This window comes from Phytophthora sojae (genome assembly GCF_000149755.1).
Source record: "Phytophthora sojae unplaced genomic scaffold PHYSOscaffold_6, whole genome shotgun sequence".
In the NCBI taxonomy this organism is placed as follows: domain Eukaryota; phylum Oomycota; class Peronosporomycetes; order Peronosporales; family Peronosporaceae; genus Phytophthora; species Phytophthora sojae.
In genome coordinates this window covers 202182-229603 of record NW_009258120.1, presented here as the reverse complement: position 1 = coordinate 229603, position 27422 = coordinate 202182, and the positions used below count along the sequence as shown (strand labels likewise).

General features: G+C 52.0%; 13 protein-coding genes across 13 annotated transcripts; 9 read left to right on the top strand and 4 right to left on the bottom strand.

Annotated features, from left to right (window-relative positions):
* Positions 1-113: 113 nt before the first annotated feature.
* PHYSODRAFT_334665 (hypothetical protein) lies at positions 114-1451 on the top strand (the record flags this gene model as incomplete). Its single annotated transcript, XM_009531945.1, has 3 exons — positions 114-340; positions 443-863; positions 996-1451. 3 exons carry the CDS (start codon positions 114-116, stop codon positions 1449-1451), a joined length of 1104 nt encoding a protein of 367 aa, XP_009530240.1.
* Positions 1452-1579: 128 nt separating this feature from the next.
* On the bottom strand, positions 1580-2697 carry PHYSODRAFT_511059 (hypothetical protein; the record flags this gene model as incomplete). The annotated part of the gene is made up of 3 exons (XM_009531944.1): positions 1580-1858; positions 2088-2328; positions 2411-2697. The coding sequence occupies 3 exons, from the start codon at positions 2695-2697 to the stop codon at positions 1580-1582; spliced, it is 807 nt and encodes a 268-aa protein (XP_009530239.1).
* A 506-nt stretch (positions 2698-3203) lies between these two features.
* PHYSODRAFT_460222 (hypothetical protein) lies at positions 3204-3383 on the bottom strand (the record flags this gene model as incomplete). The annotated part of the gene is made up of 1 exon (XM_009531943.1): positions 3204-3383. A coding segment is annotated over one exon (180 nt), but the record flags the coding sequence as incomplete, so codon positions are not given.
* Positions 3384-5169: 1786 nt separating this feature from the next.
* Positions 5170-5576, top strand: PHYSODRAFT_334663 (hypothetical protein; the record flags this gene model as incomplete). The annotated part of the gene is made up of 2 exons (XM_009531942.1): positions 5170-5450; positions 5528-5576. The coding sequence occupies 2 exons, from the start codon at positions 5170-5172 to the stop codon at positions 5574-5576; spliced, it is 330 nt and encodes a 109-aa protein (XP_009530237.1).
* Positions 5577-9198: 3622 nt separating this feature from the next.
* PHYSODRAFT_286495 (hypothetical protein) lies at positions 9199-9561 on the top strand. Its single transcript, XM_009531941.1, has one exon. The coding sequence runs from the start codon at positions 9358-9360 to the stop codon at positions 9505-9507; it is 150 nt and encodes a 49-aa protein (XP_009530236.1). The 5' UTR covers positions 9199-9357; the 3' UTR covers positions 9508-9561.
* A 324-nt stretch (positions 9562-9885) lies between these two features.
* PHYSODRAFT_410267 (hypothetical protein) lies at positions 9886-10053 on the top strand (the record flags this gene model as incomplete). Its single annotated transcript, XM_009531940.1, has 1 exon — positions 9886-10053. A coding segment is annotated over one exon (168 nt), but the record flags the coding sequence as incomplete, so codon positions are not given.
* A 1363-nt stretch (positions 10054-11416) lies between these two features.
* PHYSODRAFT_407559 (hypothetical protein) lies at positions 11417-12133 on the top strand (the record flags this gene model as incomplete). The annotated part of the gene is made up of 1 exon (XM_009531939.1): positions 11417-12133. A coding segment is annotated over one exon (717 nt), but the record flags the coding sequence as incomplete, so codon positions are not given.
* Positions 12134-14018: 1885 nt separating this feature from the next.
* PHYSODRAFT_334662 (hypothetical protein) lies at positions 14019-15159 on the top strand (the record flags this gene model as incomplete). Its single annotated transcript, XM_009531938.1, has 4 exons — positions 14019-14088; positions 14153-14469; positions 14583-14747; positions 14971-15159. 4 exons carry the CDS (start codon positions 14019-14021, stop codon positions 15157-15159), a joined length of 741 nt encoding a protein of 246 aa, XP_009530233.1.
* A 2113-nt stretch (positions 15160-17272) lies between these two features.
* Positions 17273-17565, bottom strand: PHYSODRAFT_406275 (hypothetical protein; the record flags this gene model as incomplete). Its single annotated transcript, XM_009531937.1, has 2 exons — positions 17273-17450; positions 17513-17565. Coding segments are annotated over 2 exons (231 nt in total), but the record flags the coding sequence as incomplete, so codon positions are not given.
* Positions 17566-18058: 493 nt separating this feature from the next.
* PHYSODRAFT_512577 (hypothetical protein) lies at positions 18059-18780 on the bottom strand (the record flags this gene model as incomplete). The annotated part of the gene is made up of 2 exons (XM_009531936.1): positions 18059-18301; positions 18382-18780. Coding segments are annotated over 2 exons (642 nt in total), but the record flags the coding sequence as incomplete, so codon positions are not given.
* A 2152-nt stretch (positions 18781-20932) lies between these two features.
* Positions 20933-23729, top strand: PHYSODRAFT_334660 (hypothetical protein; the record flags this gene model as incomplete). Its single annotated transcript, XM_009531935.1, has 2 exons — positions 20933-21047; positions 23548-23729. 2 exons carry the CDS (start codon positions 20933-20935, stop codon positions 23727-23729), a joined length of 297 nt encoding a protein of 98 aa, XP_009530230.1.
* A 215-nt stretch (positions 23730-23944) lies between these two features.
* Positions 23945-24601, top strand: PHYSODRAFT_334659 (hypothetical protein; the record flags this gene model as incomplete). Its single annotated transcript, XM_009531934.1, has 1 exon — positions 23945-24601. One exon carries the CDS (start codon positions 23945-23947, stop codon positions 24599-24601), a length of 657 nt encoding a protein of 218 aa, XP_009530229.1.
* A 351-nt stretch (positions 24602-24952) lies between these two features.
* PHYSODRAFT_334658 (hypothetical protein) lies at positions 24953-27230 on the top strand (the record flags this gene model as incomplete). Its single annotated transcript, XM_009531933.1, has 4 exons — positions 24953-25342; positions 25436-25893; positions 25934-26904; positions 26983-27230. 4 exons carry the CDS (start codon positions 24953-24955, stop codon positions 27228-27230), a joined length of 2067 nt encoding a protein of 688 aa, XP_009530228.1.
* Positions 27231-27422: the final 192 nt, after the last annotated feature.

The following is a 27422-nucleotide window of genomic DNA, read 5'->3' as shown; positions in this document are numbered from 1 at the left end:
CCAGATTTGCCGGGGAGACCTGTTCAAAATACAACAACTGGCGGGGAAATTTAGGCGGGAACTCGAACCAGCCATCTACTTTCCACTCTTCATTTTGAAAGCAACACAGCCCAATGGTCAATACCTACACGCAGGAGAGGAAGCAAGAGATAATCGGTGAAGTCCAAGCAGGCAGCGCTGTTACCACAGTCGCTACGGCGACCGGCGTCCACGAAAAGACGATTCGGAAGTGGCTGGCGGCAGCAAATGAGGGCAAGTCGCTTGCCTCCTCGAGGCCCGGGCCGAAGCCGTTCTTCCCCCCAGTTGCTGAGCAGCAGCTCTGCGACTGGGTCATCGGTCGGTAGCTCGTCGGCCATCCTGTCAGCCGCTCTGTGATCATTACCAAGGCTCAGGGGGTCGCTCTCCTCGGTTGTGGTGAAAGTGTCGGGTAAGGTTGGTACAGGCGCTTTAAAGAGCGCTTTCCCGTCCTGACAAGACGAACTGCGCAGGCGCTGTCACTCAAGCGCAACTGCATCGTCCCCACCGATCTAACTATGCTTTTCAATACGCTAGCAAAGCTCGTGATTGAGTTGAAGCTCGATGCCTCACGTGTGTTTAATATGGACGAGACGGCGTTTCAGAAACAACTCAAGAGCAAGAAAGTCGTAGCGGTCAAGGGGTCGAGCAACGTTTGGAGCACCGAGCCTACGGCGAATTTTCACCTCACCATCGTGGCGTGCGGAAGCGCTGCTGGATTCGTGGTGCCTCCGGCATTTATTTTGCCGGGGAAGACAGTGTCATCACGGCTTCTAGAGAACTGTGAGGCGCCAGGAGCCGCTGTGTCGTCATCGCCTTCTGGCTTCATGAACACGGAGCTATTCGAGGTATGGCTACAGTTTTTTCTGTTGCGGTGCCTGATTCAGTTCAACGCCCTCTTGTCCTCATCCTGGACATATGCGCTTCGCACTACTCAGCGAAGGTGGTGGATGCAGCTGCGCACTTTAGGATTCTGCTAGTATTCCTACCACCAAACGGAAGCACCTCCTGCACCGTTGGATGTCGCGGTGTTCTCCACGCTCAGGAACAAGATCCGGAACCTGATAGGCGAGCTGGTTGAAGAAGAAGACAGCGGATTCTACAGTATCAGCAAGGAGGACGCCATCGTCGTGGCGGGCATGGCGTGGAGAGGGGCCAAGATCAGTCGCAACATCAAGCGGGGTTTCAAGGCCTGTGGACTGTATCCACTGTCGCTGGTCAAGATGGGCTCTCGACTCGATGCGTTCGCCCGCAACGGAGCCCCTCGTCACGTCCAGCTCGCTGCGTGGCTACATATGCGCGAGATTGTCCAAGATGAAGCTCTGACGCTTCCAGCGCCGCCCCCCAAGGACATCAGCACCAAGCGCAAGCGTGTATCCGTAGGCGGCCGCCTGCTGACACACGCCGTGCTACAAGCAGGCATGCCGAAAATATGATATATATCTATTTTTTGCCGGACACCATAATAAATATTGCATTGCATCCGAGTAGCAGACTAAATAAATAACGTAAGACATAGTGTTGACACAGTAAATTACTGCAATCATGTTACGACTGTACCTACTTACAGGCACTGCTCCACGGTCGCAACATCCCAGCTGTTGATCTTGAGGAACAAGATCATCTCTAGCATCATGGGGGAGAGGCGGTGGCGCTCATGGCGCAGCACAGCGCGCGCAATGCTGAAGAGCCTCTCAACCATGTTTGAGGTAGGAGGAATCGCATTAAGCAGCTCGTACGTGGCCGGCGCAGCAGCTACCTTGCGTCGCTTGAGCGCACGCACAGCGAACCCTTCCTTGTCCGCCGGCGTGCAGTCCACGTCTTCCACATGAGCCTGCGTGCGCTTGAACGGCTCCAGCGCAGCGACTTCGTCGTCCGTCAGCAGGGCCTTGACGACCGCCTGCTCGAAGACGGCGGAGTGGACTATATCCGCATCGGTGGCTATGCATAAATAAAAACATATAAAACGCAGTAGTTTAGTAGAAATACCATCAGACGCAGAGTGAGCGATGATCCTTACCGAGATACTTCGCGAAGGAGGGGTGGCTCTTGAGGAGCTCGTCGAATAGGACCCGAGCGTCCAGCAGCGTAAGGCCGTCGCCCTGCAGGTGCTTGGACACGGACTCGACGTCCCGGAGGCTTGCCAACAAAGTATCCAGCTTGCGGTGGGCTGAGCGTGACGGAAGGAAGTCCGCGAGCTCCTCGTCGTCCGCCGAAATGAACGGACGGAGCCGAAAATAGCGCTTGAGCATTGAAAAGGTCGACGACCAGCGCGTGTCCTGTCTGAGGACAGCGGCCAATGGGGTCTTGGCACTAATTTCGAACAAAACCCAAAAACAAAGACCAATTTAGTACCAATACAAAAACCAAATAAAACAGCAAACAGAGTACTTACCGCAACTTGGCTGCTTGCTTTAAAGTCCGCAACTTACGCATAAGCTGCTGGACCTCTTCAAGGATGCTGTCGTGGGGCTCCAAGTAGTCTCGCACCGCCAAGTTCAGGCGGTGGCTGGCACAGCCGATTAGCGGCACACCGAGTAGGTTCGCCAGCCGCTTGTTTACTCCGCAGTTGTCACCAACCAGGAATAGACATCCGGAGATAGACTTACCAAAAAAGGGTAGGAACCTTTTAATCGCCGTCAGATGGCCGTCAGCGCTCAGCTGGTCGTCAGGTTCATCCATGACGGGCGCTAACGACAGCAGCAGGTACTGGGGGCATGTCGCCGTCTCAAAGCAGCCATACACTGCCATGTAGTGCTCCGTGCCGTGGGCCCACCCATCAAGGACCAGACCAAAACGCTCGGGCATCAAGGACCAGACCAAAACGCTCGGGCATCAAGGACCAGACCAAAACGCTCGGGCACGGCGTCGCCGATCATCGTCTCCACGGCCTTGGTCACGGCCTCCATGATGGCGGTCAGCGTCTCCACGGAGATGGGATTTAGCTTCGTGTATCTACATAACATACGGCATTAGCACACATGTATATCACCAAAATAGATATGAAAATACGTACTGTCGCGTTTCCTTGGACTCGCAAAAAGTCAGCGGTAGATTGCCCGTGACGACCCAGCGCAGCCACGCGTAGCGGTTCGAGGCCTTCTGGGTGACCCACGACAGTAGGGTCCCGTCGCAGCGACACTAGCGTCGCGCATGTCGCTCTCGTAGTTGGGGTGCGCCGCCCGCACGTGCGACACCAAGTTGCTGTAGCCTGACTTGGGCGCGTGCTTGCGGCGCTTAGCGCAGGTCTTGCAGGCATAGTAGCCCGTCGTCTCTCCCTCCTCGTCCAGGCAGGGCTTGAAGTAGAAGGCAGCAATCTGCCTGGGCGAGAAGGTAGGCCTCGGAGCGGGGCCAGCGAGGAGATTGTCGATCTTGGTGCTAACGTCGAGTCGTGATGCGCATGCTGGGTGGTGCTTGTTTGAAAGTGAGGGCTAACGGCAAAGTTACGCTGGTAGAGCGCGATGTTTGACCACAACTAATGGTTGGAGCAGGATGAGCAGAAGTAAAATACCGAATTTTAGAACTCGGCTACATAAATTTCGGATAAAACAAACGGCGATGCCCTAAATAAAGTATTGTATCCGAAAATACTGTTATATTTTCGGGCAATATTATTTTTCGGGATGCCTGGCTACAAGAGGTGGACGCTGGCAAAGCCAAGAGGCCAAGTGGCGCGCGGAAGAAGTCGAAGCACGTGCAACAGTGTGTACCTACAGGGTGCGGCATCATTGAGTCTGTGTTAGTTTAGACTTGCCACTGCGCGAGTTCATCTTAGACAAACGTAGGCTTCTCCAGGCTAAAGCAACTTACCAATATAATGCAAATGTAGCCATCTCTAGACCTGTAGACATGGCTAGGCCTGTGGCCGACGAGGAAGGCTTGACGTCAGCCAAATACCAGACTTGCAGAGAGTAGTGTTCATGAGCGGCTACAACCTGGGCGGAAGTCCTTGTGCTCGCGAGCGAGCGAAACAGCAGAGGCTGCGCTGCTTCTCCAGCGCATGTGGCCGATCTATCAAATCGGGCAGCGTGGACCCCGCCCTGCCGGGTAATTGCACCTCACAGGATCGATCTTGGGCGCTGGCGAGGCCGGCGCCGGAGGGAGTGCTTCGTCCGATTCGAGTGTGCAAGATCCTGCCGAGCCCCCTGCCGACGTCGATGAGGCCAGCCACTGACGAAGTAGGAAGAAGACTGTCGACGCCCGAGCGCACGAGACCCCTAGCACTGGTGACGGCGATCTCGGCCAGGATGCGAGCGCTGACAAGGGTGGACCTGCTACCGCTGGCGTGACGAGCACGGACAGCACCGATAGGGCTGGTAGTCAAGCAGAGAAGGCTACCCGCGGCTGAGGCAAGAGCCGTTCCGGGGGCCGTGCTCGACCGAGTAGCAAGAACCCTGCCGCCGCCAATAGTATCGGTTCAAGTGGGAACGGTGCTAGCGCCACTAAGTCGAAGTGCCGGAAAAGCAAGAAACCTGCAGAACCTCATAGTTTTGCCGTGGCTCATGAAGACGGGGGCAATGGGCCGGTTGTAGTGGAAGCGCTTCGAGTTAGCGCCCTGCCAGCAACAACGAGAGCGCATCGGCAGGACGCGACGTGACCAATGATACTACGGCTGAAGGCCCGGAAGATGCGGCTGTGGCAAGTGAGCGACACGGTGATGCAACCAGCCCTACGTCCATTACGACAATAATGGCAACGTTGTGGAATCGGGGATGCTCAATTGTCGTTGGTATTTTGAGCGATGATGAAGTTGACATTGTGCTCCGCGCAATTAACGCAAGTCATCCACGTCAATGGCTTTGCCATTTGGGCGATCAGAACCGGCGCCAAATGGATGTGGACATGAGAACCGATGCTGTTTCGGTCCACCCCGCCATTCAGCTTGTGCTGGGTCGATTTATCGCGTATGCGTCCTAGCTTCATCCGTCGTGGAGTGTGTGCGAGCAGCTGTCTGTGCTTGAGTCACAACCAGGTGCTGAGGCTGAGCGCCTTCACCGAGACTTCTCGGCGAGTGAGACAACTAAAGCGATCAATGCGAGAGAGTTGGGTGCAGGCTTCGTTCCTGCTTGTGCTTGAGCCGGAAACGGTTTTGACTGTTGTACCGGGGGCTTTGCGGGCAACGTGCTACGAGAAAATTGGATGGTTCTCGACGATATGCAACCCGGTGACATGCTCGTCTACCGAGGAGACCTGCCACATGCTGAAGAGGCAAGCTCCAAGCGCAACTTACGGATTCAAGGGTGTTTGAATGTTGACGGCATCGACCGCAATGCGGGGGTGGTTGAGCGGGTTGCGTGGGCGTTCTACCGATGCGTGCACTGCTTCAAGAGGTGTTACGGTAAGCGAGTTTTATCGAACCACGTGCGATACTGCAACGACAACCCGGACAAGGAGAAGATCGCTACAAAGCGCAAGCAAAACAACGACAAAGGTGCGTACTGTAAGGTGTGCAAGCACCATTTCGAAAAGAAAATACGTACGATGCTCATAACTGCCACGGCGCGGATGGAAGCGACGGTAGTATTGATGGTGACAACGCTGACGACAGCACTGAGAAGTAAGGCGCGCAATGCAGCCGATGCAAAAAGAAGGTAAACCACAGCTCAATACACGACATGGTGAAACAGGCCTCTTGTCTTGCCCGGCTGTTAGGCAGATCGTAAAGCCACGCTGCGTCCGTCCGTTGCAGTCGTCGACGCAATTAACACCTCGTTGGCCGTCAGAGATCCACCTGATCTCCCCCTGCCGGAACGTCCGCTTGCACGTCCGTCCCAATTTGTTATTACTCGTTAAGCGCAATAGAAGCTGGATGTCCACCAACAACTACAACTCGTCCTCGTTCTCGTCCACTGCACCTGTCCTCGCCGATCGCCCACCAACTGTCCACAGATCCCGCACTCGTACACCCGGGGAGCAGCTCGTGCCTCAATGCCTGTGCCCTCTGTGCCGCCTGTGACCCAATCAGCTGACTCACACTCGCCCAGTTACAGCTCGCTCGTGCACACAGTGAACAGGGGAGAAACCTCCTGTCACCGCTTCACGCGTTCTCGTCCAGACCCAACAGGGGACAAACCTCCTGGGGCCCTCTCGTACACTCGTTCGCACTAACGATGGACAGGGGAGAGACCTCCTGCCACCGCTTTGCACGTTCTTGCTCCGCTCTGCGTCCTTGGCCGCAAAATCCGTTCTATCGCTCCTTCCTCACCGTCCTCGCTGGACTCCCCCCGTTCTTCAATGTCACTGTCAGTCCTGCAACGGAATTACAATTCGACGATATTTTCATCCGTTGCTTGAGCCATATGTTGAGCAACGGAACAATATAACAATAATGTGTACGAAACATAACGAACATAAATGAATTACGTTTTAATGAATATAATAATTAATTTTAGTAGTATTGTAACAGTCACTGTGAGTTCAATTTTAATGTTTATATTACAGCAGGGCTTCGCGCTAAGCTGTTGTAGTTGTCACCTTATACTTGGGCTACGCTTTGGTTGAGACAGCACAAGAGTGGGTTACATGCATTAATTGGAGGATGGAACGACAAGCGTATATACAAATTATGGGATACGATGTCAATACTGCCCATTATAGCACCCTCGCAGTAGGCCGTCACAACACAGGTCGTTGAGATCCAGCTCCGATGGCCCCGGTTCAGAGTCGAGTACTCCAGTATCTAGGGTGCGCGTAGTACAATGTAGTAGCTTCAGAATTCATATGTGTTTATGGAAACAAGTTAGTGCGGTTGTATAGTACATTTTTGCGCAATTACCACGGTCATCTATGCAGTCCGAGAAAGAACCAGGAGTGGCTGTGTCCTTCATGACATTCCGTACTAGTATTCCCCATCACAGCTACTGCTAATAACGAAGACGGTTGCGACGCATTCTATAACCAGCCTTTCAACGAGCGGTATAATGTTCGCCATCACATCGTATACGACTGATGTCACTTTTGAAATGAATTAAGCGTTGGATTGGTAAGCGCGGTGACATACCACAAGGCATCAACGGGAGGGTATCCACGGCGCGGCGGTGTCTCATGTGCGCTGACTCACTAACGGACGGCATGCTTCTCAACAACAGTGCGCTCCGATGATCGGTGGCGGAGGCGGTTATTTTGGCAGGACTCCTTACTTACCCACGCGGTGGCGGGGCTTGTCTGCGTAATGACAATTTGTTAGGACGTGCGCCAGATAAACCTTGAATACTTGTTATCACTTGGAACAACCAAGTGTACCATGAAAAATATATGTAACTTAAGGCATTGTGTATCCAGACATGGTTTGTGTAACCTGCCTCACTTACACCATAGAGGTGCGATTCGAAATACTACGGTAGTTTTCCCCACTTCGCAGACTACATCTGATTAGTAAGTGTACGGTAACGGTTGTCATCATGCTTACTCCTTATCGATCGGCGCTTTGCCGCATCACACATCACGTCCGCCAGACTCCCACAAAAAGCTCATTAATCGAGGAAACCATGGAAGCAGCTCTGTTTGGATAGTGCCGTGTTGTATACCTAGAGTAGTTCAGAGTTCCATCTCCCGAGTAGAAAGAAAGTCAAGTAACACTCCTTCAGTTTCTATGGAGTCCGGTTTGCTGCCTCGGACAAGGGAGCGCAGCCTGTAGAAGGATCGATCCCGATCGGCTCGGATAGCTGGATACGGGATGTTACTGAAGGAAATTCCCCCGCGCGATCGAGAAGAAATCGATAGGAGAAAGAAGCGAACTATCAATCGTGTCAGAAAACCATCCCCGCGTGGCCACCAATCAAGCCCTCAAGGCTCAAGTGGATAAAGTCTACACCTGCCAACGATGATGTTTCATAAACAGCGGATCGGCCAAAACACTGCGTGTTCTGCGTAGCGATTCCAGCGGAATTTGAGTCTGTAGTGTTAACAAGCTTAGCAGTTTACGTGGGTGCCAACCACGGAAGGGGTCATCGATGCCCTTGCGGCAGCCGCTCCCGCTGTGATTTGGGCCTCCTTGGGCGTTGAAGCGTGCGCCACCTCAATAGTGAACGCTACAGGTGGCCAAGACAGCCGAGGAAAACGATGGAGGGTCGGTCAGACCGAACATTTGCGCTGAACTGCTGCAGGCAGCCGCTCTACAGCCTGAAAGCCTTCTGTGCCTCGAGCATATCGGTGTCTAAGAGGTAGCATAGAAACGTGACCCGGTGGCCCCGAGCTCTGCAGTCGCACGACGGATGCGATCCTGGTCGTGTAGCTTCTGCAACAGGTAACTTGTTATATACATTTTACGTCAACCATGCACACGTAGCAGGGTGGGTGCGCACCGAGCAGAAGAGGCAACAAAACTGTAGAACACCGCAATGTTCTACAGTGGGTTTTGGCGTATAGCGTATTGAAATCAGTGTGTTCTGCAAACGCTTCCAGAGGAATCCTCAATGCAGCGGGTTTTCTCTTTCCAGAGGAAAAACTCACCCTCTGTTTGAAATCAGAGATGCTGCGGACACACCCTAAGCAAATACGTTGCTATCAGACACAACGCATCGGTCTTAGCAGTAGTTCGGTCAACATGATGGGAGTGAAACTTCTATTGCACCCCCTCCGTTGCGCAACGGAAGGGATGCGTCATGACTCGTATGTTTTGTTTTTATAAAATTATGTATGTACCGTTGCGCAACGGAAGCTAGAAAGAAATTTATTGTTTTATTTCTACAGTCTACCTTTTATAATCAATATGTTGCTCCGTTGCGCAACAGAATATAAATACTTGATTTTAGTATTGATGTAAACCTCTTAAGAATTATATTATGTAGACTGTCTCTCCATCCATTTGTGGTTTACTATTAATAGAGGCGCGTAATGGCAGCAAGCTTTCAGCGCTCGCGGGCGTTTCTCCAGCACTGACCGGGCGGGCGACCATCTACGGAGACGAAGACAAGTTGTGCGCTGGTAAGGTAGGTAAAGAGCGTGTGATCAGTAATTTGCACTGAGATGATATTTTGTACAGTACTCATAGTTTAATGTGCACGTAGGGTCACTTCTAGTCACACGTCCAAGCGGTCGCGGGATCCCTGTTGTTGACTTTCTGGCGCTGAACGAGAAAAAACGAACCATGATTCGCGTTCTGGATTTTTTCAAGGAGAAGAATCCTTCGTGGGAGAAGATAAGGACGTTCGTTATAGATAAAGATTTCACGGAGTGGAAATCTTTGGAGATGTGCTTTCCGTCGGCGAAAGTTATTTTGTGCCAGTTCCATGCTATCACCTATTGGAAGAAGCTCCTGCAAAAGCGAAAATACAACGTCAAAGTTGGCCAAAGAGATGAAATCATAAAGCTTTTCAGAAGAATGATGTTCAGGTACGAAGCATGCGTACAAACATCATATATTTTGAAAATACTGACAGACTTGTGTTATGTTTTGCGGTAACTAGTTCCACCAAATCGCTGTATACGACGGCGTACGATGCGTTTGCAAACTTCTGCAAGAGAGTGCCCAAAACTTCTCGCCTACTTTGATAGGAACTGGGGTCATGTCGTGAAATGTGGGCAAACCATGCACGAGGTCTTGTTTTTTCCACTGGTAACACTACCACCAACCGTCTCGAATCGAACTGAAACCAGTTGAAAATTCTACTAGGACACAAACCAAGGATTGACAAGGCAATCGCCGGAATCTTGGGTCATCAGGTTGCGGTTTTCCAACAATTTTCCTCCTCTCTCGGTCTCCACGTATCGCGCTCAAGAATGTCAGAATTGATTCCGCAATTCCTGCGTTAAATTACGGGAAAACTGAGTGATTACACTTTGGCAGTGGTCATAGAGCAGTATGTGCAATTCAACACGCGCCTCCGCCACACGACTCCTGAGATTCCGGATAAAAGATGTCCCTGGAATTGGAAAATATCCTCGGCTTGGTCTTCACACACTGTCAACGACCTGGACTGGACGTGTACATGCAACTTCTACAGTAGCACAAACTTGCCGTGCAAGCATATCATGCTGATTGCTCAAAACGGTCAAAGGTTTGACTTCTTGCCTCCGTCGGTGGTCCACCAACGTTGGTGCATGAATCATGCAACTCACGTCCAGGAAGTACTGCGCGATACGGTTAAGGTTTTACGCGTAGTTCGGCAATACGCTAGCGTTGCAGCATCCCTTATCGAGGCCGAATCTACAATCGAGCACGGAACCGATACCCAAGGTCCTGATCACCAGCATTTTGAGTACAGAGAGCCAGACTCGGTGCAGAATTCCAGCACCAACGACGAAGCAGCTCCCTCCGTTAAACGCAAAAAATCCAAGAGGCCCAAAGTGCAGTACTTAAAGATTAAACGCCACGAACGAGCTGATATGGTGGTCCTCGCGTCCAACGAGAAGTATCGATACGCTGGACGTGTATTCGAACCTCTTTTACAGCATTTGTCTGAGTTGTCTACAGCGAAGTTTTGCGCAGAATTAGAAACGTGGAAAGAGGTCGTCGATCAGCACTTATCGTCCCAGCCCTCTGTGAAAAACTCGGTTCGCAACGTAGAAGATAGAAATCCCAACGATTCCTCGGACAGTGATAGTTGTGACAGTCTTGTTGAAGTCGAAGTTGGTACTGCAATTGATGTGTTACAAGAAGGCGTCGACGAAACCAAGCAGTGGGCGGACAGTATTCGATCTCAAGTATCAACAATTCAGACGACTAGGGAAACTCTAAGTGAATGCCAGCAACCGAGTATACAGCCGAAGTCTCCTCTACAAAAAAACAGAAGAAAAATCATTTTCTGCCGTGGGAATGCGTAGAGAACGAGAGGTTGCAGTGGAGACGCTAAATTTTCCGAAGAAAAAACGCAACACAACCAGAACTACGCGGACACAAAGTACTTTTGGTACGTCGACATCGCGTACAGCTGTCATCGTGTCGCGTACAGAAGTAGACGTGAGCGTCCGTGACGTTATAATGTGGTCCCAATCATCGATGCTGTCGAGTGCGGTTCGTGTACTAGATACGTACCCAGTCAAATTAGAAGAAGTGGCACACCGTATTCCTCGGTGTGAGCGGAAATGGGCACGTCCGGAAGCCTACACACACAATTTTGTCGTTCCCGCTACACTAGTATCTAAAATGATCTCTGTCATGGAGGACTATCGGCGGGAATCGAGCGGTCAGTCTACGACTAAAAAGAGTCTCGCTCACGACGATTTGAAAGATGAACTAGTGTTAACGATAACTTCTGACTTTCCGAGCTTCTGTGGAACTTTCGTCCGCACACTGCAAGAGTTCCACAGTTTAAAACAACAATGTCGTGCCTGGGAACGAGATATACAATGGGTAGGACGCAGTTAGGGAAGCACAAACCAGGCTCTCCCCCTTGACTACATTGGCCTGTTTGCTGGTGAGATTGATGCACACTTTGGATGGATGACCGCACCAGGCACACGAAGTCTCGAATGTGCAGCTGAAGTACTTGAAAAATTGAAGTCTCGAGCCCTGAACACCCTCTTCGTGTTGCCGTCTGGTCGCTCGGCAATCTCTCTAGCTCAAATTATTGGTTTCGTAGCACAAGACGCGATGTTGAACGATCAAGTAATTCATACTTGCTGTCAGGCTGTATGTGATGGAGTTCCCGATTCTGCTGTAGTGTTGAGCACCTTTGTATTCACGCTGGGATTCCCACCCAGCCCTGTGGCGGAGCACGCCTCACGCAGCAGCAGTCCTGTTGACATAGCCTCAGTCAAGTACGTCGTCCTACCCGTACATTTGGAAAACAACCACTGGAGAGTTATGGTTGTCGTTCTGGAGTATTCAGTATCGCCGGTGATAAATGTATTCTTCTATGAACCCTTTTGTCGCGGGCAGTACAAGGAGGTGATGGAGATACAAAAGTGGGAAAATGGTTTGTTACGATTTATCCGCAAGTGGCACGAAGATACACGCCCTCATCAGGTTTTTCCTTCCCTTGAAAAAAATTGGTTGGCAGGGCCTCGTCAACCGCCAGGGACTCTCTGCTGTGGAGCGCTTGTAGTAGCGCAAGTGCACTCGATCATACACGATCCAAATTACTTTCAGTCTCTTGGAGAAGCTATTTCGACGGAATACGTTTGCTTGGTGCGCCTTCGCATTATGTGGTTGCTACTGTGCCAAACGAAGGAGCGAAGTAGTGAGCCAGTAGCCGAGACGATCAAGAAGAAGATCAATGAAGACTTTGGCGCATGGGTTTAACTTTACAGGAGTAAACTATACATTTTTTTTTAGCATATTGGCGGACTTTACACGCGTGTTTTTGTATTCACGCAGTGTGGACATGCGTCTGCTTGGTACTTTTGCCTCGTGGAGCCGGACTCACAGCTTCATCCGGTCCCGCTGCATGCAATTTTCCCTTTCGTCAGCCGTCTAGTGATGAAGGTCACAGTATCGGCTTGGATCTTGCTTATCCAGGCCTTGGGGATTCGGCTGATGGCGAGCGCATTTATGGCCACCCTGGCTCAACGTAGGTGTTGCTCATTCAGGTGCGGCACTTGTCTGCGTACTACACGTAATTTTACTACTAAACTTGGTGCTCCTGCCGGCAGTGGCCTTACAAGTACTGGCTTCGGCTACTGGAACTCGTGTTGAGCGTGGTGTTGGTGCCGGTGCTGACCTTCATCCAGTCGGCGTGTCTGTTGCTACTGTAGGCCTGGGCATCCCGACGCCGGCGTTGGTTCCTCCTCTGCGCTGCTGACCAGTTGGGCTGCTGCACTTGGTGCCGCGGGCAGTCTTGCTGTTGCTAGTCTTGGTGGCGTCGACGTGTCTGTTGATCGTCTTTGTCTCTGCTTCTTGTCTTTTTTGTTCTTCACAACCAACTAACCAATAATACACTCGAAATCGCTACTTTATTACATTAAGCATTCCGTTGCCCAACAGGTGCTGAAGCAACGGAGATACTTTCGTTTGATTGTGCTTCCGTTGCAGTAACGAGACTCCTTCAATGTTGCGTCAACGCTGGTGTCACCCAACGCACACACTCTTCGGTCCGATCTGGAGCTCGCCGTTTTTTTCATACTGGGGTCCAGTCGAAGTCACCGATTCTCATTGGCCAATTTTCCTGCACCGAACCAGAATCCTGTGGCCGCTCCTGTGCTTCCCATCGACTCTGCCCTTCGCCGTCAGCTCGCACGACGCTGGGTATGCCGGCTTCAACATGGCCTGCTTGCGCTACCAGTCTATTACAATGGTATTCCTATGTATCGTTTGTTTTGAATGTATCGCGGGTCTGAGTTGTATATAGTATGGATTAGTGTTAAACGTCAAATATCTGCTCGGTGTTGTAGTTGTATGGACCATGGATCAGTCTTGTATATCTAGGATCTGTTTTGGTGCTAGTCATGGATCCTTGTTGTACATCATGGATCTGCATTGGTGCTACTGCTTAATAGTCATGGATTCAAGTTGTCAGTCATGGATCCGTGTTGTCGCGACTATTGTGTAGTCATGGATCTAAGTTGTCTGTTACTGTACTGAAGGCGTGAATATTAGTTGTATATCATGGATCTGTGATGGTTTTACTGCTATTTTATCATGGCTCCGCGTATGTTTTCAAGGCCATAAGTGATGTGGCATGGTCAAAGATCGGAGTATGGAATCTCGAGAGTGTATTGACGTTTACACGACGCATACAACGTCTGGCTCGTACCCATGGTCACACAACAGCGATTAGCTTTAACCCACCGGCGACCGCTCTTATCCCGATTTTGCAGGGATAAGATTAATATAGAAATTTGTATACTGGCGGGATAGGGTAAGCGAGGTCCCCAGCGGCCTGCCCCGACTCTTCGGGTTCCACCGGCTGACAATCTCATTGGTCAGAGTTATCCAATCAAAGCTTGGATAGGGCCGTAATATTAAGCTCTGTCGAGATTTCGATCGAAAAAACCTTGGCGTAATTCGCAGGATAATGCGAACATTCGCTAAGTGAGTGAATTGTTCTGAGCTGAATATCGCGGTTGATGGACGTGCTCGGCAATCGCTGTGACACTATCCCAGGGCAAGCACGGCACGGCACATGAGGGACGCCTTCTTCTGCAACGACGAGACGTACGAGGCACAACCGAAAGCAGAACAACTCAATCTCAGTACGCTGCTCACTCTAGCCAGCATGTTGCCCCATTGCTGACGTGTTTCTCGACTGCAGGCGAGGCGAGCGCTGGCGGCACAAGCCCCACCCACCCCCATTCCGTCGGCAGTACACCCGCCTGACTTCCTCCTTCCTCTTCGCCATGCAGGGCTACGGCTACTCGCAGTACCAGGCACACTCGCCATACCACCAGCGCAGCGGCGAACTTCCCAAGCTCTACTACAAATCTCTGGACCAGCGGCGGCTTCAATGGCCCGGCGTGCATGAACTCCAGCAGCACGTGAACCCGAACAGCCTGCAGGCCCAGCACCAGGCCCGACGCCGCAGCAGGGGGACTTCGACTACGAGCCCATCAGCACCCAGGCAAATACTACGCGCTGTCGCCCAAGACCTATCGATACAACTGGGGCGGCTCTCAGAGCCGCTCTGTTGGGCTGCGGTCATACGTCAGCCCACACGGACAAACGTTCGCGTGAGGCGCCCTAAATGAAGGAGAAGAAGCGCGTGTTCAAGCTAAACGATGGCATCAACCATCACAAGACGCTGCAGGACGAGGCCGGACGATCAAGCAGTCCATCGTGTGATCTCGAATCAGAGTGCGGAGCGCGCCTAAAAGCAGGCGGATCTCCGAGGACCAAAATGGTGGTGGCTAAGGCGGTGACGTCAGCGATGAGGGCTATAATACCCAATGGTGCTGCCAAAACAGGCTCTCACTGCAACAGCAGCCTTTGCAGGCGGATGCAGTGAGTATGTGTTTTAGTGTAAGGATCTAGTATAAAATAAAATAAAGGCATTCCATAGAATTGAGCGACAATCAAATTCAACCTGTCAAAAGTCGCGGTCGCTCCTCAGTGGTACAGTACACATCGTGTGTGGGGAGATCTTCTCCGAGAAGATCATGGCCGACGCAAGTATGTACACCGACGACACGGCGGCCGACAGCAGCAGCACTGTGGGCGGCAGCAGCAGCGATGACGATGAACGCTCGAACCAACAGGAGCTCACAGCGCGAGGACGCTCCGAGAGCCAAGGGCAGCTCAGCGATCAAGATACTGACTTTGACCGCTAATCCTACTTTGTTCTCTCGGACCCAAACTACACCTACGAGGCTGTCCCGGTGCGCATGTATGTCCTACTTGTGGTGGCTATTTGATATCTAACCGTCCTGCTTGCATACAACAGGCTTTCACGCCGGATGTCAACCGAACAGCGTCAAACAACAAGAAAATTTATGGCAAGCCGATGTCTGTAGGGGAGGTACGTGCACGTATCTTTGGTGTTTCAGTGGGCATCACGATGGCTCAATTCCGATGTATGCCTAGACGTTGGAGATATTTCAATGACACCAGGGGTTCCTTGACTTTCACACCCTCCAGCCAATACGCAAACCTTCACGCGACCGGGTGGGTATGCGAATTACTTGAGTTCTGTGGCGTAGTCTAACAAATGTTATTATGCAACAGGTTTACGAGCCTAGATTCAGGTCTACCAACCATGTAGACGCATTTCTAGCCGCCCTTCCGCTCTACGAGATGTATGCGCAGTTTCAGAATGACGAAGACTCGAGTCACATCTACGCGTGGTTGCAAGCGTCCCTGAATGCCTCGAAGGTATTTCACGCGTTCTGTGGTGCCAGGTGTACTCCCAACGCTAACGTGCCATTGACCTCTGTGTAGATAACGCTGACTATGATAAAGCGTCGACAGCGCCTGTGTGAGTGGGATATTGAACGCTTAGACGCCTTTCTCGATTCCCATGTTGAACATCATATCGCCATGGAGGCAGATGAATCGTACGACGAGAATGCTATCCGGGAGCATACCAAGGAGGGGGGTTTCAAAGAGCTCGAGTATAAAGCTCGAGTCCAAGAAGTTACTGCGCTCGAGTGGCTTGCTGTCTGGACGTATCAAACCGAGGTGATGTTTCCTCGTCTTGGGGTATCGTTGAGACGCTAGTACGTCGGAAAGTGCTTAGCCCAGCTTCACAGAAGCATACATATTTTGTTAGCGATGCTGAGATGTAATAAAGAAGCCCATGCCTACATATATTCCGTCATCGCTTTCTTATTGTAGCATAGATCTCAACGTTGACAACCAGCTTGGCCGCTGTCGATGCCAAGGTTGGCTTTGCTCTCCCTCACAGGCGTATTTGTATTAAATTTTGTATGGCAGATGTCAAGATTGACTTCGCAGTGAAACATAGATCTCAACGTTGACAACCAGCTTGGGTCAAAGCTGGCTTCGCTCTCCCTCACAGGCGTATTTGTATTTAAGTTTGTATGGCAGATGTCAAGATTGACTTCGCAGTGAAACATAGATCTCAACGTTGACAACCAGCTTGACCGCCGTCGAGTCAAAGCTGGTTTCGCTCTCTCTTACAGGCGTATTTTGTCAAGATCGACTTCCCAGTGAAATATTGACTCCCACCTAATTATCCGACTCATTCTGCTGCTCGGCCCCGCTGAGCGTACATTCCACCGCGCCGAGCAACTCCGCCAGCACTTCCGCCACGGCCTCCCGCTCGCTCTCATCCGGGGGCCTCTCAGTCGCAGTTACTCCTTCTTCATCCTGTCCTGCTGCATCTGCGCCTGGCCGCTCTGGCTGATGCACTTGTACCTCTACGTTTCGCGTGACACTTGGAACCGGTAACTGCGAAGATGACACCGAAGCAGCCCCATCGGCATTCTGAACATCGGTCTCGTATTGCCTTGGCAGTACAGCATCCGAGGAAGCTGTGTCCATCGTTTCCACGCGTAACTCCTCCTTCGACCGACGCATTCGGATCCGTCCGACCTTTTCAGAGTGCGGAAGTTGATCTCCGTTTTTCCATTTCGAGTGCCAAATGTTAAAGCACGATACAGAATTACCATCGGATACGTGTCGCGCCTTGGAACACAAAAACCGTCTTCCTCGATCAGTGGAGCACTGCTTGCAGTACTGACGCGTTGTGCCGGGAGGTCGATCCGATCCAGGACTACCAGCACCACGCAGTACCGAGCAAACTTTGCACACGCGAAACTTGAACTTGCCCTTCGCTGTCTTGTCCGTCGACACCATCAATTGATGCTTTGAGCTTGCTAGCGAGTACGCCGTCGAAACTGGCGTATGGTTAGTTCTTGGCTCCACCACGGTAACAGCGGCTTCGGCGACTGGCACCGTTTCCAGGAAGTCATCATCTCCGAGAGCGAGTAGCTCCTCGTGTAGCTGAATGAGAAAATCCGCGTGTGAAAGAGGTTTTTCTCCCACCGACTTCGCGTACTCACAGTGGGTGATAAAAGCGTTTATAACAGCTATGTCGAGAAGCCCGTAGAAAACAGTCTTGTAGTATTTCTTCGGTCGCATGACTCTTTGAATGGAGTACCTAGTCACAAGCATTTTCGACGAAAGTGATGGGCGGCAGAACTGCAACAGAGCAACGCGTACCTTTGCAGACGTAACTGGTCGTGACTGTCAACACCCCCCATGTACTTGTTGTACAATACCACAAACTCCGGACACGGAATGTTTGCCTGTGAGCCGTCCGTTTGCTTCGTCCGCACAATTGCACGTCTAGCGGAGGCCCCAGTCGCCACAAAGTAGCAAATTTTCGAGTCAACCCACCGCGTCGAGTACATTTGAAGATTCGTATTGTTCCGAGCACGAATGTATGAGCCGCGCGGCATCCCTCTCGAAGCTGATTTTTTGTCGGTCTTCAAGTCTTCGGGGAAGCCAAGATGCGTCGTAGAAACCGTCCCGATATTGTAGTACCCCATGTCCATCAAACGAAACCCCAACGTCACCGAAAAATACTCGCGATCAGTGATGATGATTCGCTTCTTGGATCGATCCACCCGACGCTGTTCCCACAAGGCTTTTAAGGTTTTGAACCACAGCAGCTGGTCCACTTCTGGTGTCAAAAAATTGACTGTTTTGTTTCTTACCGCAATAAACCTCGAACCTGAGCATGAATCCACAGCGTTCAGATACCAACTATATAAAATAGCGCAAAGGAGCATACCTGGAGCAGTAGTGGGTTTTCCCGCAACACACAGCGAACAGCTTGGTGCCGTACTTGTGCGGCTTATTCTTCAGGAAAACTCGTATTTTGTTCCGCGAACTTCTTGAAGGAATAACCATCTCGTCGAATGCAACCCAGCGCCCTAGTTCTATTCCACCCTTGAAAGTAGTCTGTAACTTGTTTATCACGTTGCGAATCTTCCATGCCCAGTCCGTCTAAGCCTGCGGAGCCTGGTTGTTCGTAAAGTGGAGAAATCTGGCGAGGGCCGTGTTAGTGGGCCCTCTATTAAAATAACGTGGAAGTCACAGTACCTGTTAATCTCCTTGAAACGCTTGCGAACCATAAACGGCGACCAAGTTCCAGCTGGGATCGCTCCACGGGCTCGCGTCTTCCAATGATCTTCCAGTCGAGACTTTATCGGGCAAATAGCCCTGGATATTACTAGGGCCAGAAAATGCATGATCTCCGCGGCAAGTACGTCTTTGAACGCGTCCAGCTCCTTTTTCTTTGCTTGAAACATTTCCTTGCGTTTGTGGATGTCGTCCGTCTTCTTTTCAATGGACAACTTCGCCTGTCGAAGTCTTTCCGGTCGGGTCTGACGCTCGTAACGATTAGTTTCCTCGGCAATCGCCGTCCAGAGAGTCTTCGGCATGTAGTAAAAAAAAAGATCAGAAGGTTTCATCGTTTTCGCTGCCTCTATATCCGAGGCAGTAAGTTGAGGAGGGTCCGTAAACACATCCGTAGCGCCGGACAGGTCCGAGTCATCCCGTTCGTCGGTTACCGGTAGCAACTCCTAACCATTGTCAGACATGCTTCGAAGCATTTCATCTGTTATGTAGTCCTGGGGGCCGGCAACCGCGCGAATTTCCTCTGCTGTTTCGACACTAAAACTTTCGTTTCCGGTATCACCTGCAATATAAAGCTCATCTGCAAACTCATCTTCAGAATCGTCGTCGGCACTCTCGCCAGAACAGCCATCCGATTCCAGCACCTCGTGATCGTCATCAATACCCACGTTCACTTCATCAGCAAGCATGTCCGCACGTCTTTTCGATTTCTTTCCAGATACTCGACTCCCGGGAGACGAAAGAGTACGTCGATTTTGCGAGGGTGTTGCGGTTGTTTCTGCTGTCTGCCGGGGCGATTTTCTTTTTCTGGGAGCCTTGCCTGACCCTCTGGAATCTGCTCGCGGTACTGGCGTAGCGTCCGCATCCGCATTGTTTGAGATCCCGTCACCCCAAGGCTCAACACCACCACCTGCATTTGAGATCGCCTCTTCCTCGGTAGTCTCGGGAAAGTAATCCGGGTAAGCGTACTCGTAGTCATTTTCGGTTCGATCATCGATTTGCCGGCTCTCGGTAGCCACATTGTAAGCATCATTGGTTACTCCCACTCCATTATTTTCTGGAGTGCTTGCTTGGCGAGATGTAGATCCACCTCTGGGTTTCTCGTTCTCATCGGTATCTTTCCGAGGGCTGTCATGGCCTACCGTCCCGGTAGCATCGGTGACTTCAGCTGGAGTTGGGTTTTCGAGCATAGCTTGACGTGCTGCTTTCTGGCGACGCCTAAACTTCTCCAATTTGTCAGGGCAGTTCAGATTGGAGGCAGGCTCCCAGCTCGTTTGGGAATATCCCTTCCATTTCACCTCAAAGTAAGACAAGCCAAAACTAAAAGTTTCACGAAGAATTTTTTCCACTTCGTACACTTCCTCCAAACCTGGGCACCATTATTACAGTTAGTACATTTTTCCCAAAACCAACATAAGAGCATGTGACAAACACGTGCTGCTTGTTACCTTCAGAACCCTCTTGGTGTTTTGCAGGGATTGTAGCCGTCATGTGGCTACTTCGGTCAGGCAAGTCTGCTTTTCGGGTTGCTTTTTTCTTCAACGCGCGTGCCTCTTGAAGTTGTGCTGCCTTGAACTTGTTGAGGAGCTCAGGACAATGCAGATTCGATTCCGGCTCCCACGACGTCTCGTCGTAACCCTTCCACCTTCACATGGTACTTGGGCTCTCCACGCACGAACTTCATCTCGATGATCTTCTCGACTTCAAATTCGTCGTCTGCGGCATTATGAACGTCTACTGTAAGATCGCTACGACGCTTTGCTAGTGAAAGATGCGTTTTGCTTACCAGATGCCTCGGAGTTCACTGTCCTCGCTGCTTTTCTTCACGCCTTCCGGGGCGGCTGGGCGTCGCGCCCGCTGCCTACTCGGCGCTTCTGTGCCATCTCGACGAGTGACGGTGGAGGGGGGGGGGGGGCAAAAGGCGCACTTCTTGCATCCCGATACGTGGGCATTATTGACCTTGATCATACAACTATACTGATATTAAATTTCGAATCTAAACACATCCGGATACGAAGCACGACAGAGCAGATCGTATACTTGTAATATCTCGATGTTGAGTTGAAAGTGTCAATGTTGACATCCCAGGTGAATTGCTTAGCAGATTCCTTTGGCAATAACAAATAGACTGGTACTGCTAGATGTCCTAAACTGCTTCTAGAGCTCCTCAACATTATTTTCACAGTGATAAATACACGCTCGGCGTCGCACTCACCGTGCACGTAACCCGCTACATGGCAACGGGCATCACGACCGAGCTCGCGAGAAGCGAAACGACGGGCATGACGGCCACACACCCACCCACGTGCATGTAAAGAAGAGGGATTTAACGTTGGGCTGGGGAATGTCAACATTGACATCGTGAGGCGCTGGAACTCCAGATCAGCGAGGCATCGAAGCTCACCAGAAAACTTGACGGCAAGCATAGAGGCACCCGGAGCAGCGACTGCTGCACGGCAAGCATAGCTGCGGCAAGCATAGCGGCGGCGTAGGCGACAGATGAACAGCGAGCATGGCGGCGGCCCGAGTAAGGATCAGCAGCTTGGTGGCGGCCTTGGCGGCGACGGTCGATGCGAGCCGGACGACGGCATAGTTGGGGAAGCGCGCTGGAGCAGTAGCTGGCGATTTCGGAAATGAGGTTTGGGATTGAGCGCGCGGAAACGATCTTCTGGCACGGATCGGAGCGCGAGCGTGATTGGCCGCGAAATGGCTGGCCAAATTACACGTCGCAAATTCAAACGATGGGGGCGCTGATTGGCGTAGATACCGGAGCGAACCCACGGGCGAAAATCTGCGTGTTGCGCGAACTCAAAGCGCAAGTTGGAAAAGCGCGCGAAAAGCTGTGTGTTGCGCGAAGCTTGATGGCTGAAGCCAGGCTGATACCACTTCGTGTGACCTTTGGATTGAGCCAATGCTGATTGGCTTATTAGCTTCAACTTCAACCCTCGATAAGCACTCCGAATTATAGTAGTTCTTGATTTAGTGACTGCCTAGTACGAGGGTATTTCTTTTGCAGTTCTATAGTAACTTACTTTTGCAAGTTCTTCAGCAACAGAAATGATGGCAAACGGTGCCTGAACGTCGCTCGCCTCGCTACCTAGGCCAGTGTGGTGTCCTCACAAAACGCGGAACCCGTAGATATGAAATACCAACCAATGCGTGCACACGGTTTCTATAGGTGAGCGCTAGCACCATTGATCTTGTCCGTCGAAAAAGCTCTGCTTCTGGGTGGTCAAAAGCTCACGAGACAGCACACTAATTCCCTCCTGTTCCTCGACAACACTGATACGAATAGACGCCAGTGACTTCAGCGAGGAATACGCCGCGCTAGCTAAGAACACGGATGGTTGATGACCCCCCCCTCCTTTATTTTACTGCATACTACTACATACAGGAGCCCACACACCGCTTGACCTCCCGTGCCGCGCCACCGTGCTCCCGGCTGGGAGGCAGCGATGCACGGTGGTGCGGCACTGGTGGTTGGGCCGGCGAAGTCACCACCGACACCTCCATGCAGCCCCTGTAGTGGGCCTACCTTGGCTCAGTACTACGGCTTACACGTATGCGCACGTGTATGAGGAAGCGTAGGTTTCTTTTACTTGAGTTAAGTATACTCGAGATCCACGAGTATACTTTAAATAAGATAAAGACTCCAAGTAGCGGGTTTTGGTAAAAGATGCGAGCTGCTATTTTTGTTTTATGTTTCTGACTTCCTCTAAATGTAATATTCTAAACTAGGAATCTGCCAACGGCTGGTTGGCAGGATTCTGCTAACATGCAAGTCACTCATTGGCTAAAAGATGCTGCTTTCAGCCAATAGGAATCCTAAATGTGCATGGACCACCCGTCGTGGTGGTCGTAAATGCATGTAGCCATTGGTGTACCTTACACCAAGGTCGAGAAAGTGTTCAAACCTCTAACAGACATCGCATCTGTTAGAGTAACAAGTGACTGTAGCCACTTGTGCGTGTAACCCCGTTACAGCCCCCAAAGCTCCCTGGAGCGCCATTGCCAACGGACGCGAATTACCCTCGACTTTCGCCATACCACCGATACCAGCCACCGTCGGACCGCAGAACGCACCTCACCGGGCGAGGCAGCGAGCCGCGGTGGCGCGGCACTGGCGGTTCGGCCGGCCAAGTCACCACTGACATCTCCATGCAGCCCCCAAAGCTCCCTAGAGCGCCATTGTCAACGGACGCGAATTACCCTCGACTTTCGCCATACCACCGATACCAGCCACCGTCGGACCGCAGAACGCACCTGACCGGGCGAGGCGGCGAGCGGCGGTGGCGCGGCACGGGAGGTCAAGCGGTGCGTGGGCTCCTATATGTAGTAAAATGCAGTAAAATAAAGGAGGGGGGGGTCATCAACCATCCGTGTTCTTAGCTAGCGCGGCGTATTCCTCGCTGAAGTCACTGGCGTCTATTCGTATCAGTGTTGTCGAGGAACAGGAGGGAATTAGTGTGCTGTCTCGTGAGCTTTTGACCACCCAGAAGCAGAGCTTTTTCGACGGACAAGATCAATGGTGCTAGCGCTCACCTATAGAAACCGTGTGCACGCATTGGTTGGTATTTCATATCTACGGGTTCCGCGTTTTGTGAGGACACCACACTGGCCTAGGTAGCGAGGCGAGCGACGTTCAGGCACCGTTTGCCATCATTTCTGTTGCTGAAGAACTTGCAAAAGTAAGTTACTATAGAACTGCAAAAGAAATACCCTCGTACTAGGCAGTCACTAAATCAAGAACTACTATAATTCGGAGTGCTTATCGAGGGTTGAAGTTGAAGCTAATAAGCCAATCAGCATTGGCTCAATCCAAAGGTCACACGAAGTGGTATCAGCCTGGCTTCAGCCATCAAGCTTCGCGCAACACACAGCTTTTCGCGCGCTTTTCCAACTTGCGCTTTGAGTTCGCGCAACACGCAGATTTTCGCCCGTGGGTTCGCTCCGGTATCTACGCCAATCAGCGCCCCCATCGTTTGAATTTGCGACGTGTAATTTGGCCAGCCATTTCGCGGCCAATCACGCTCGCGCTCCGATCCGTGCCAGAAGATCGTTTCCGCGCGCTCAATCCCAAACCTCATTTCCGAAATCGCCAGCTACTGCTCCAGCGCGCTTCCCCAACTATGCCGTCGTCCGGCTCGCATCGACCGTCGCCGCCAAGGCCGCCACCAAGCTGCTGATCCTTACTCTGGCCGCCGCTATGCTCGCCGTGCTGCTGTCGCCCATGCCGGCCGCCGCCATGCTCGTCATGCTGCTCTCGCTGTCCCCACTACGGCTACGCTCGCCGTGACGCTGTGGCCGGGCTCGCCGAAATGCTGGCCGACGGTCGCCCACGCCGCTGAGATCGTCCAGGAGCGTAACTGGTCCGGCCAAGATGTCGATGTTGACTATCCCAGGTCAATGTTGACTTATGTTATGTGTGTTCACACATGGTCGGTGATATGGTGTGGTCAACATCAGAAGCAGCGGAATCTTGGAGGTTCGACGACATCCGACGTGTGAGAAATGGAGCTCAAAGCCCGACAAATCGTTGACGACTACCGGGCGTATTGGGAGGACTGCCGCGCGTATATGCAGTACCCGCCTCGGCTCTTCGTGATCATGAGAGGCCTCCCGGGCAGTGGCAAGACAACGTTTGCTCAAGAGGTCGCATGTTATGCAGCAATGGTTGATTTCCGCGCATCGATTTGCTCAGCTGACCACTTCTTCCAGCGCGGAGGATCCTATGTGTTCGACGCAAGTCGGCTTTGGGAGGCGCATCGAAGCTGCTACGAACAATGCAGAGAACTCCTGTGGCGCAGCCCCGACCGTGGCGTGGATATCGTTATCGTCGACAACTGCAACCTTCGGATGGATGATTTTGAGCGCTATCAGGATCTGCACATTCCCTCGGACAAGCTTGCGGTTGCTGCGTTCGAATGCCCCCCTGGCATAGCGGAAGCAACACAGCTCTTCGAACGAGCTAATCGTGTTGGCCACGCTATCCCTGGTCGCACTTTCGTGGAGTACTTCTACATCTGGAGACACAACGCACCGGAGGAGCCGCGCCCCGACAACGAGGTGGACACCGTCGATGAGCTGCACATCGATAACGAGCTGACCACCGTCAATATGCCGCGCGCCTACATCATCACGCTGGAAGAGTTTATGCGTGATCGCTAACGTGCTCCGGCAATGCCGAAGAGGTGACTGGTAGCTTCAGTAAATCTCTAATTTGACGTATCCACTCGTGTGTTGGCGCTTATCTCACCACTTCTGCATCTTTTTGTAAAGACAACCATGTGCATCTACTCGTAAGTCTCTCATTGAGTCACCAAGTCGACTACGACTTGGAACGTGTCTACGCTGGCTTAGACACTTGTTACTGAAGCCAGCTCAACAACGACTTATACCAAGTCAACGTTGACTTACAGTCCTCTTGATTCGAAATCGAATTGGTCCACATCAATTTATTTCAACTGTAGGATTTGCGGTTTCACTTTCGCAAAGAACCTTGACTGCAGCAAAGTGCTGATGGCGATGCTGATGGCGATGCTGATGGCGATGCTGATGGCGAAGCGATCTCAGGCTGCAGAGAGCGAGGGGACTGCTGGTGGTGCTGCTCGCCAGGCGCCCATGACGAGGAGCAAGAAAGCTGCAAAGGCGACGGACAAGCCAGCGACAAAGCGGACGAGCGCGCCCACTGACAAGTCAGCAAACGCTACCAAGACCACGCCTGCCACTGGCAATGCCAAGCAGAAGCGGAAGAAGGGGGAGGGGCCAGACACTTCGCCAAGCCCCCGTAAGCAGAGGAAGACTGCCAAGAAGACTGGCGAAGGATCCAACGGGACGACGCGCGAGTTGGGCGCCGCGAGTGCATCGGAGGACGAGGCGACGACTCGCGATGAAGAGACGACTTCCCTGGTACCCAAGCACGCGCTCCGGTCCACGTGCTTGGCTCTACAAAAGAAGATCGCAGACGAAAAGGGCGAGCACCGGCAAGGCCCACGGCGCTAGGCAGGTGATTACTACAAGATGGCAGACTACCAGAAGCGTGTGTGGGCGGAGAAATACACAGCTGCTAGGAACAGCGACAACGACTTGGACTACGAGGCTTTGAGCAAGTTGACTCAATTCAAGGCGTTCATACACAACCCAGAAGAGCTCCAGCGTCACGAGCCTGCGCTGCTGAAAGAGTTCTACGAGGTTTACTTAGCGGACCAAGCCCTGAAAGCAGACGCACACGCGCAGACCGCTGGATCGGGTTCGTCAAAGCTATCGCAACGTGGCGGAGCCGAGCACCTGGCGATCGAGCAATGCGACATCCAGGCGGCTCAGCAGCTTACCGCAGCCAGAAACCAAGCATCGCTAGCGTCAGACCAAGCTCCAGGGCCTCCAATCTCGCAGACACCCGTGGCCGTGCAGGAGGAAGGTGCCCCAGCTCGGAGACTGCAAACCGACAATTTGCGAGGGGAGTATGCGAATTTTGAACTCTCTATTTCGCAAGCACTGCAGCAGTTCCGAGAGAAGCTGGATGAAGAAGCAGAAAGGGGCTCGACAGCTGGAGGAGGAACAAGCACGCTCAAGGAAATTAGAGGAGCAGTTAGCAGCCGCTGCGAAGGAGCTGGCCGAACTCAGGAGTGATGGCAGTGGTGATGGCAGTGGTGGCGACAGATGTACCGTGATAGCGCATGAGTGGAAGAGGACGGCTGCAAAACTAGCCGAGGAGAAGGCGATTTCAAGTGGCTTGCGCAACAAATTTGCCCATGTGGAAACTGAGTTGAATTTGTCGAAGCAATCCGTCCCCACGCACGCAGACAATCTACTTAAGGCGCAGGCTAGCCATGCTAAGAAACTCCAGGATGTGCACGAAGACATGAGCAACCTCACGAGAGAGGTGGACGAGCGCAAGAAAAAACTGGAGGACCGGGAGAACGAGGTGGCTACACGAGAGAAGAATATGGAGAACAAGGAGGAAGAACTACAAGTCAAAGCCGAGGAGCTGCAATCTCATGAGGTCAAGCTCAAAGAGGAGGGCCGGCGTCTCCAGAACGTAACGCATCGCCTGCAACGGGAGCGGGAGCAGTTGGACGCGGATAAAAAGAAACGAGAGAAGCCGAGTCGAGAGAAGCAACAAGGAGGCCGAATATCGCTGAGGCAGGCGAAGATTTTGAATGAAATGAAGCGCCAGACCCGGCTCCTGGAAGAGCAGTTCAAGAACAACGGGTGCCCAGCTGCGTTTAAAGAGCTCGAAGCCAACCGCAACCGGATCGAGGAAGAGAGGGCGGCGATGCAAGCAGAACGGGATGGAGTGAGAACGCAGTTGGAATCGATGAAGGCTGCGCTAGAGGCGGTGAAAACGGAGAACAGCGGATTGCAAGACACCATCGCGAGACGAGAGCTGTACTTGAGTATGTTCAAGCATAGCGCGGTGACCGAGAAAGCTATCGAAGAGTTCACGGAATGGAACGCCGTCATCCGAGATGGTAAGCCGCTTGAGTTTCTGCTTCAGTGTGGTTTGACATTGTATTGACTTCCATTGTCTCTGGACTGAAAAAATGTAGGTAACACGAGCACAATGCAGAAGAAGCGCGACTTCATTCTGGGCAAAATGAAGGAGGCGTTTGGATCGAAGACGGCGGACGCTGAAGAGTTCAAGGCGCTTGCGGTCGAGTTCTGGGAGAAAAGAAGTGAGTTGGTCCACGACAAGACAGGTACCGTCATTCACTCGATGGACCACGGCAGATACGCGTGTGTATGCGCGAAGATTATGGAAGCATTGGCTGCGTTTGAGAGTGCCATCCTGCTGTAGTTGTGTGCTGCTGCGTAACGATGAATGAATACACCTTTCCAAGTCACCGATGACTTAGAGCGAGTCAACTTTGACTCGATACGCTTGTTTTATTGATCGCGAAGTCAACACGGACTTAAACCAAGTCGACATTGACTCAAACGTCCTAGTTTCAGTAACAGCGAAGTCAACGTCGACTCTGAACGAGTCTAC

What these genes read in the sequence shown, in the direction of transcription:
- PHYSODRAFT_286495 (XM_009531941.1), top strand. Translation starts at nt 9,358, where the DNA reads ATGCGTACAAACATCATATATTTTGAAAATACTGACAGACTTGTGTTA.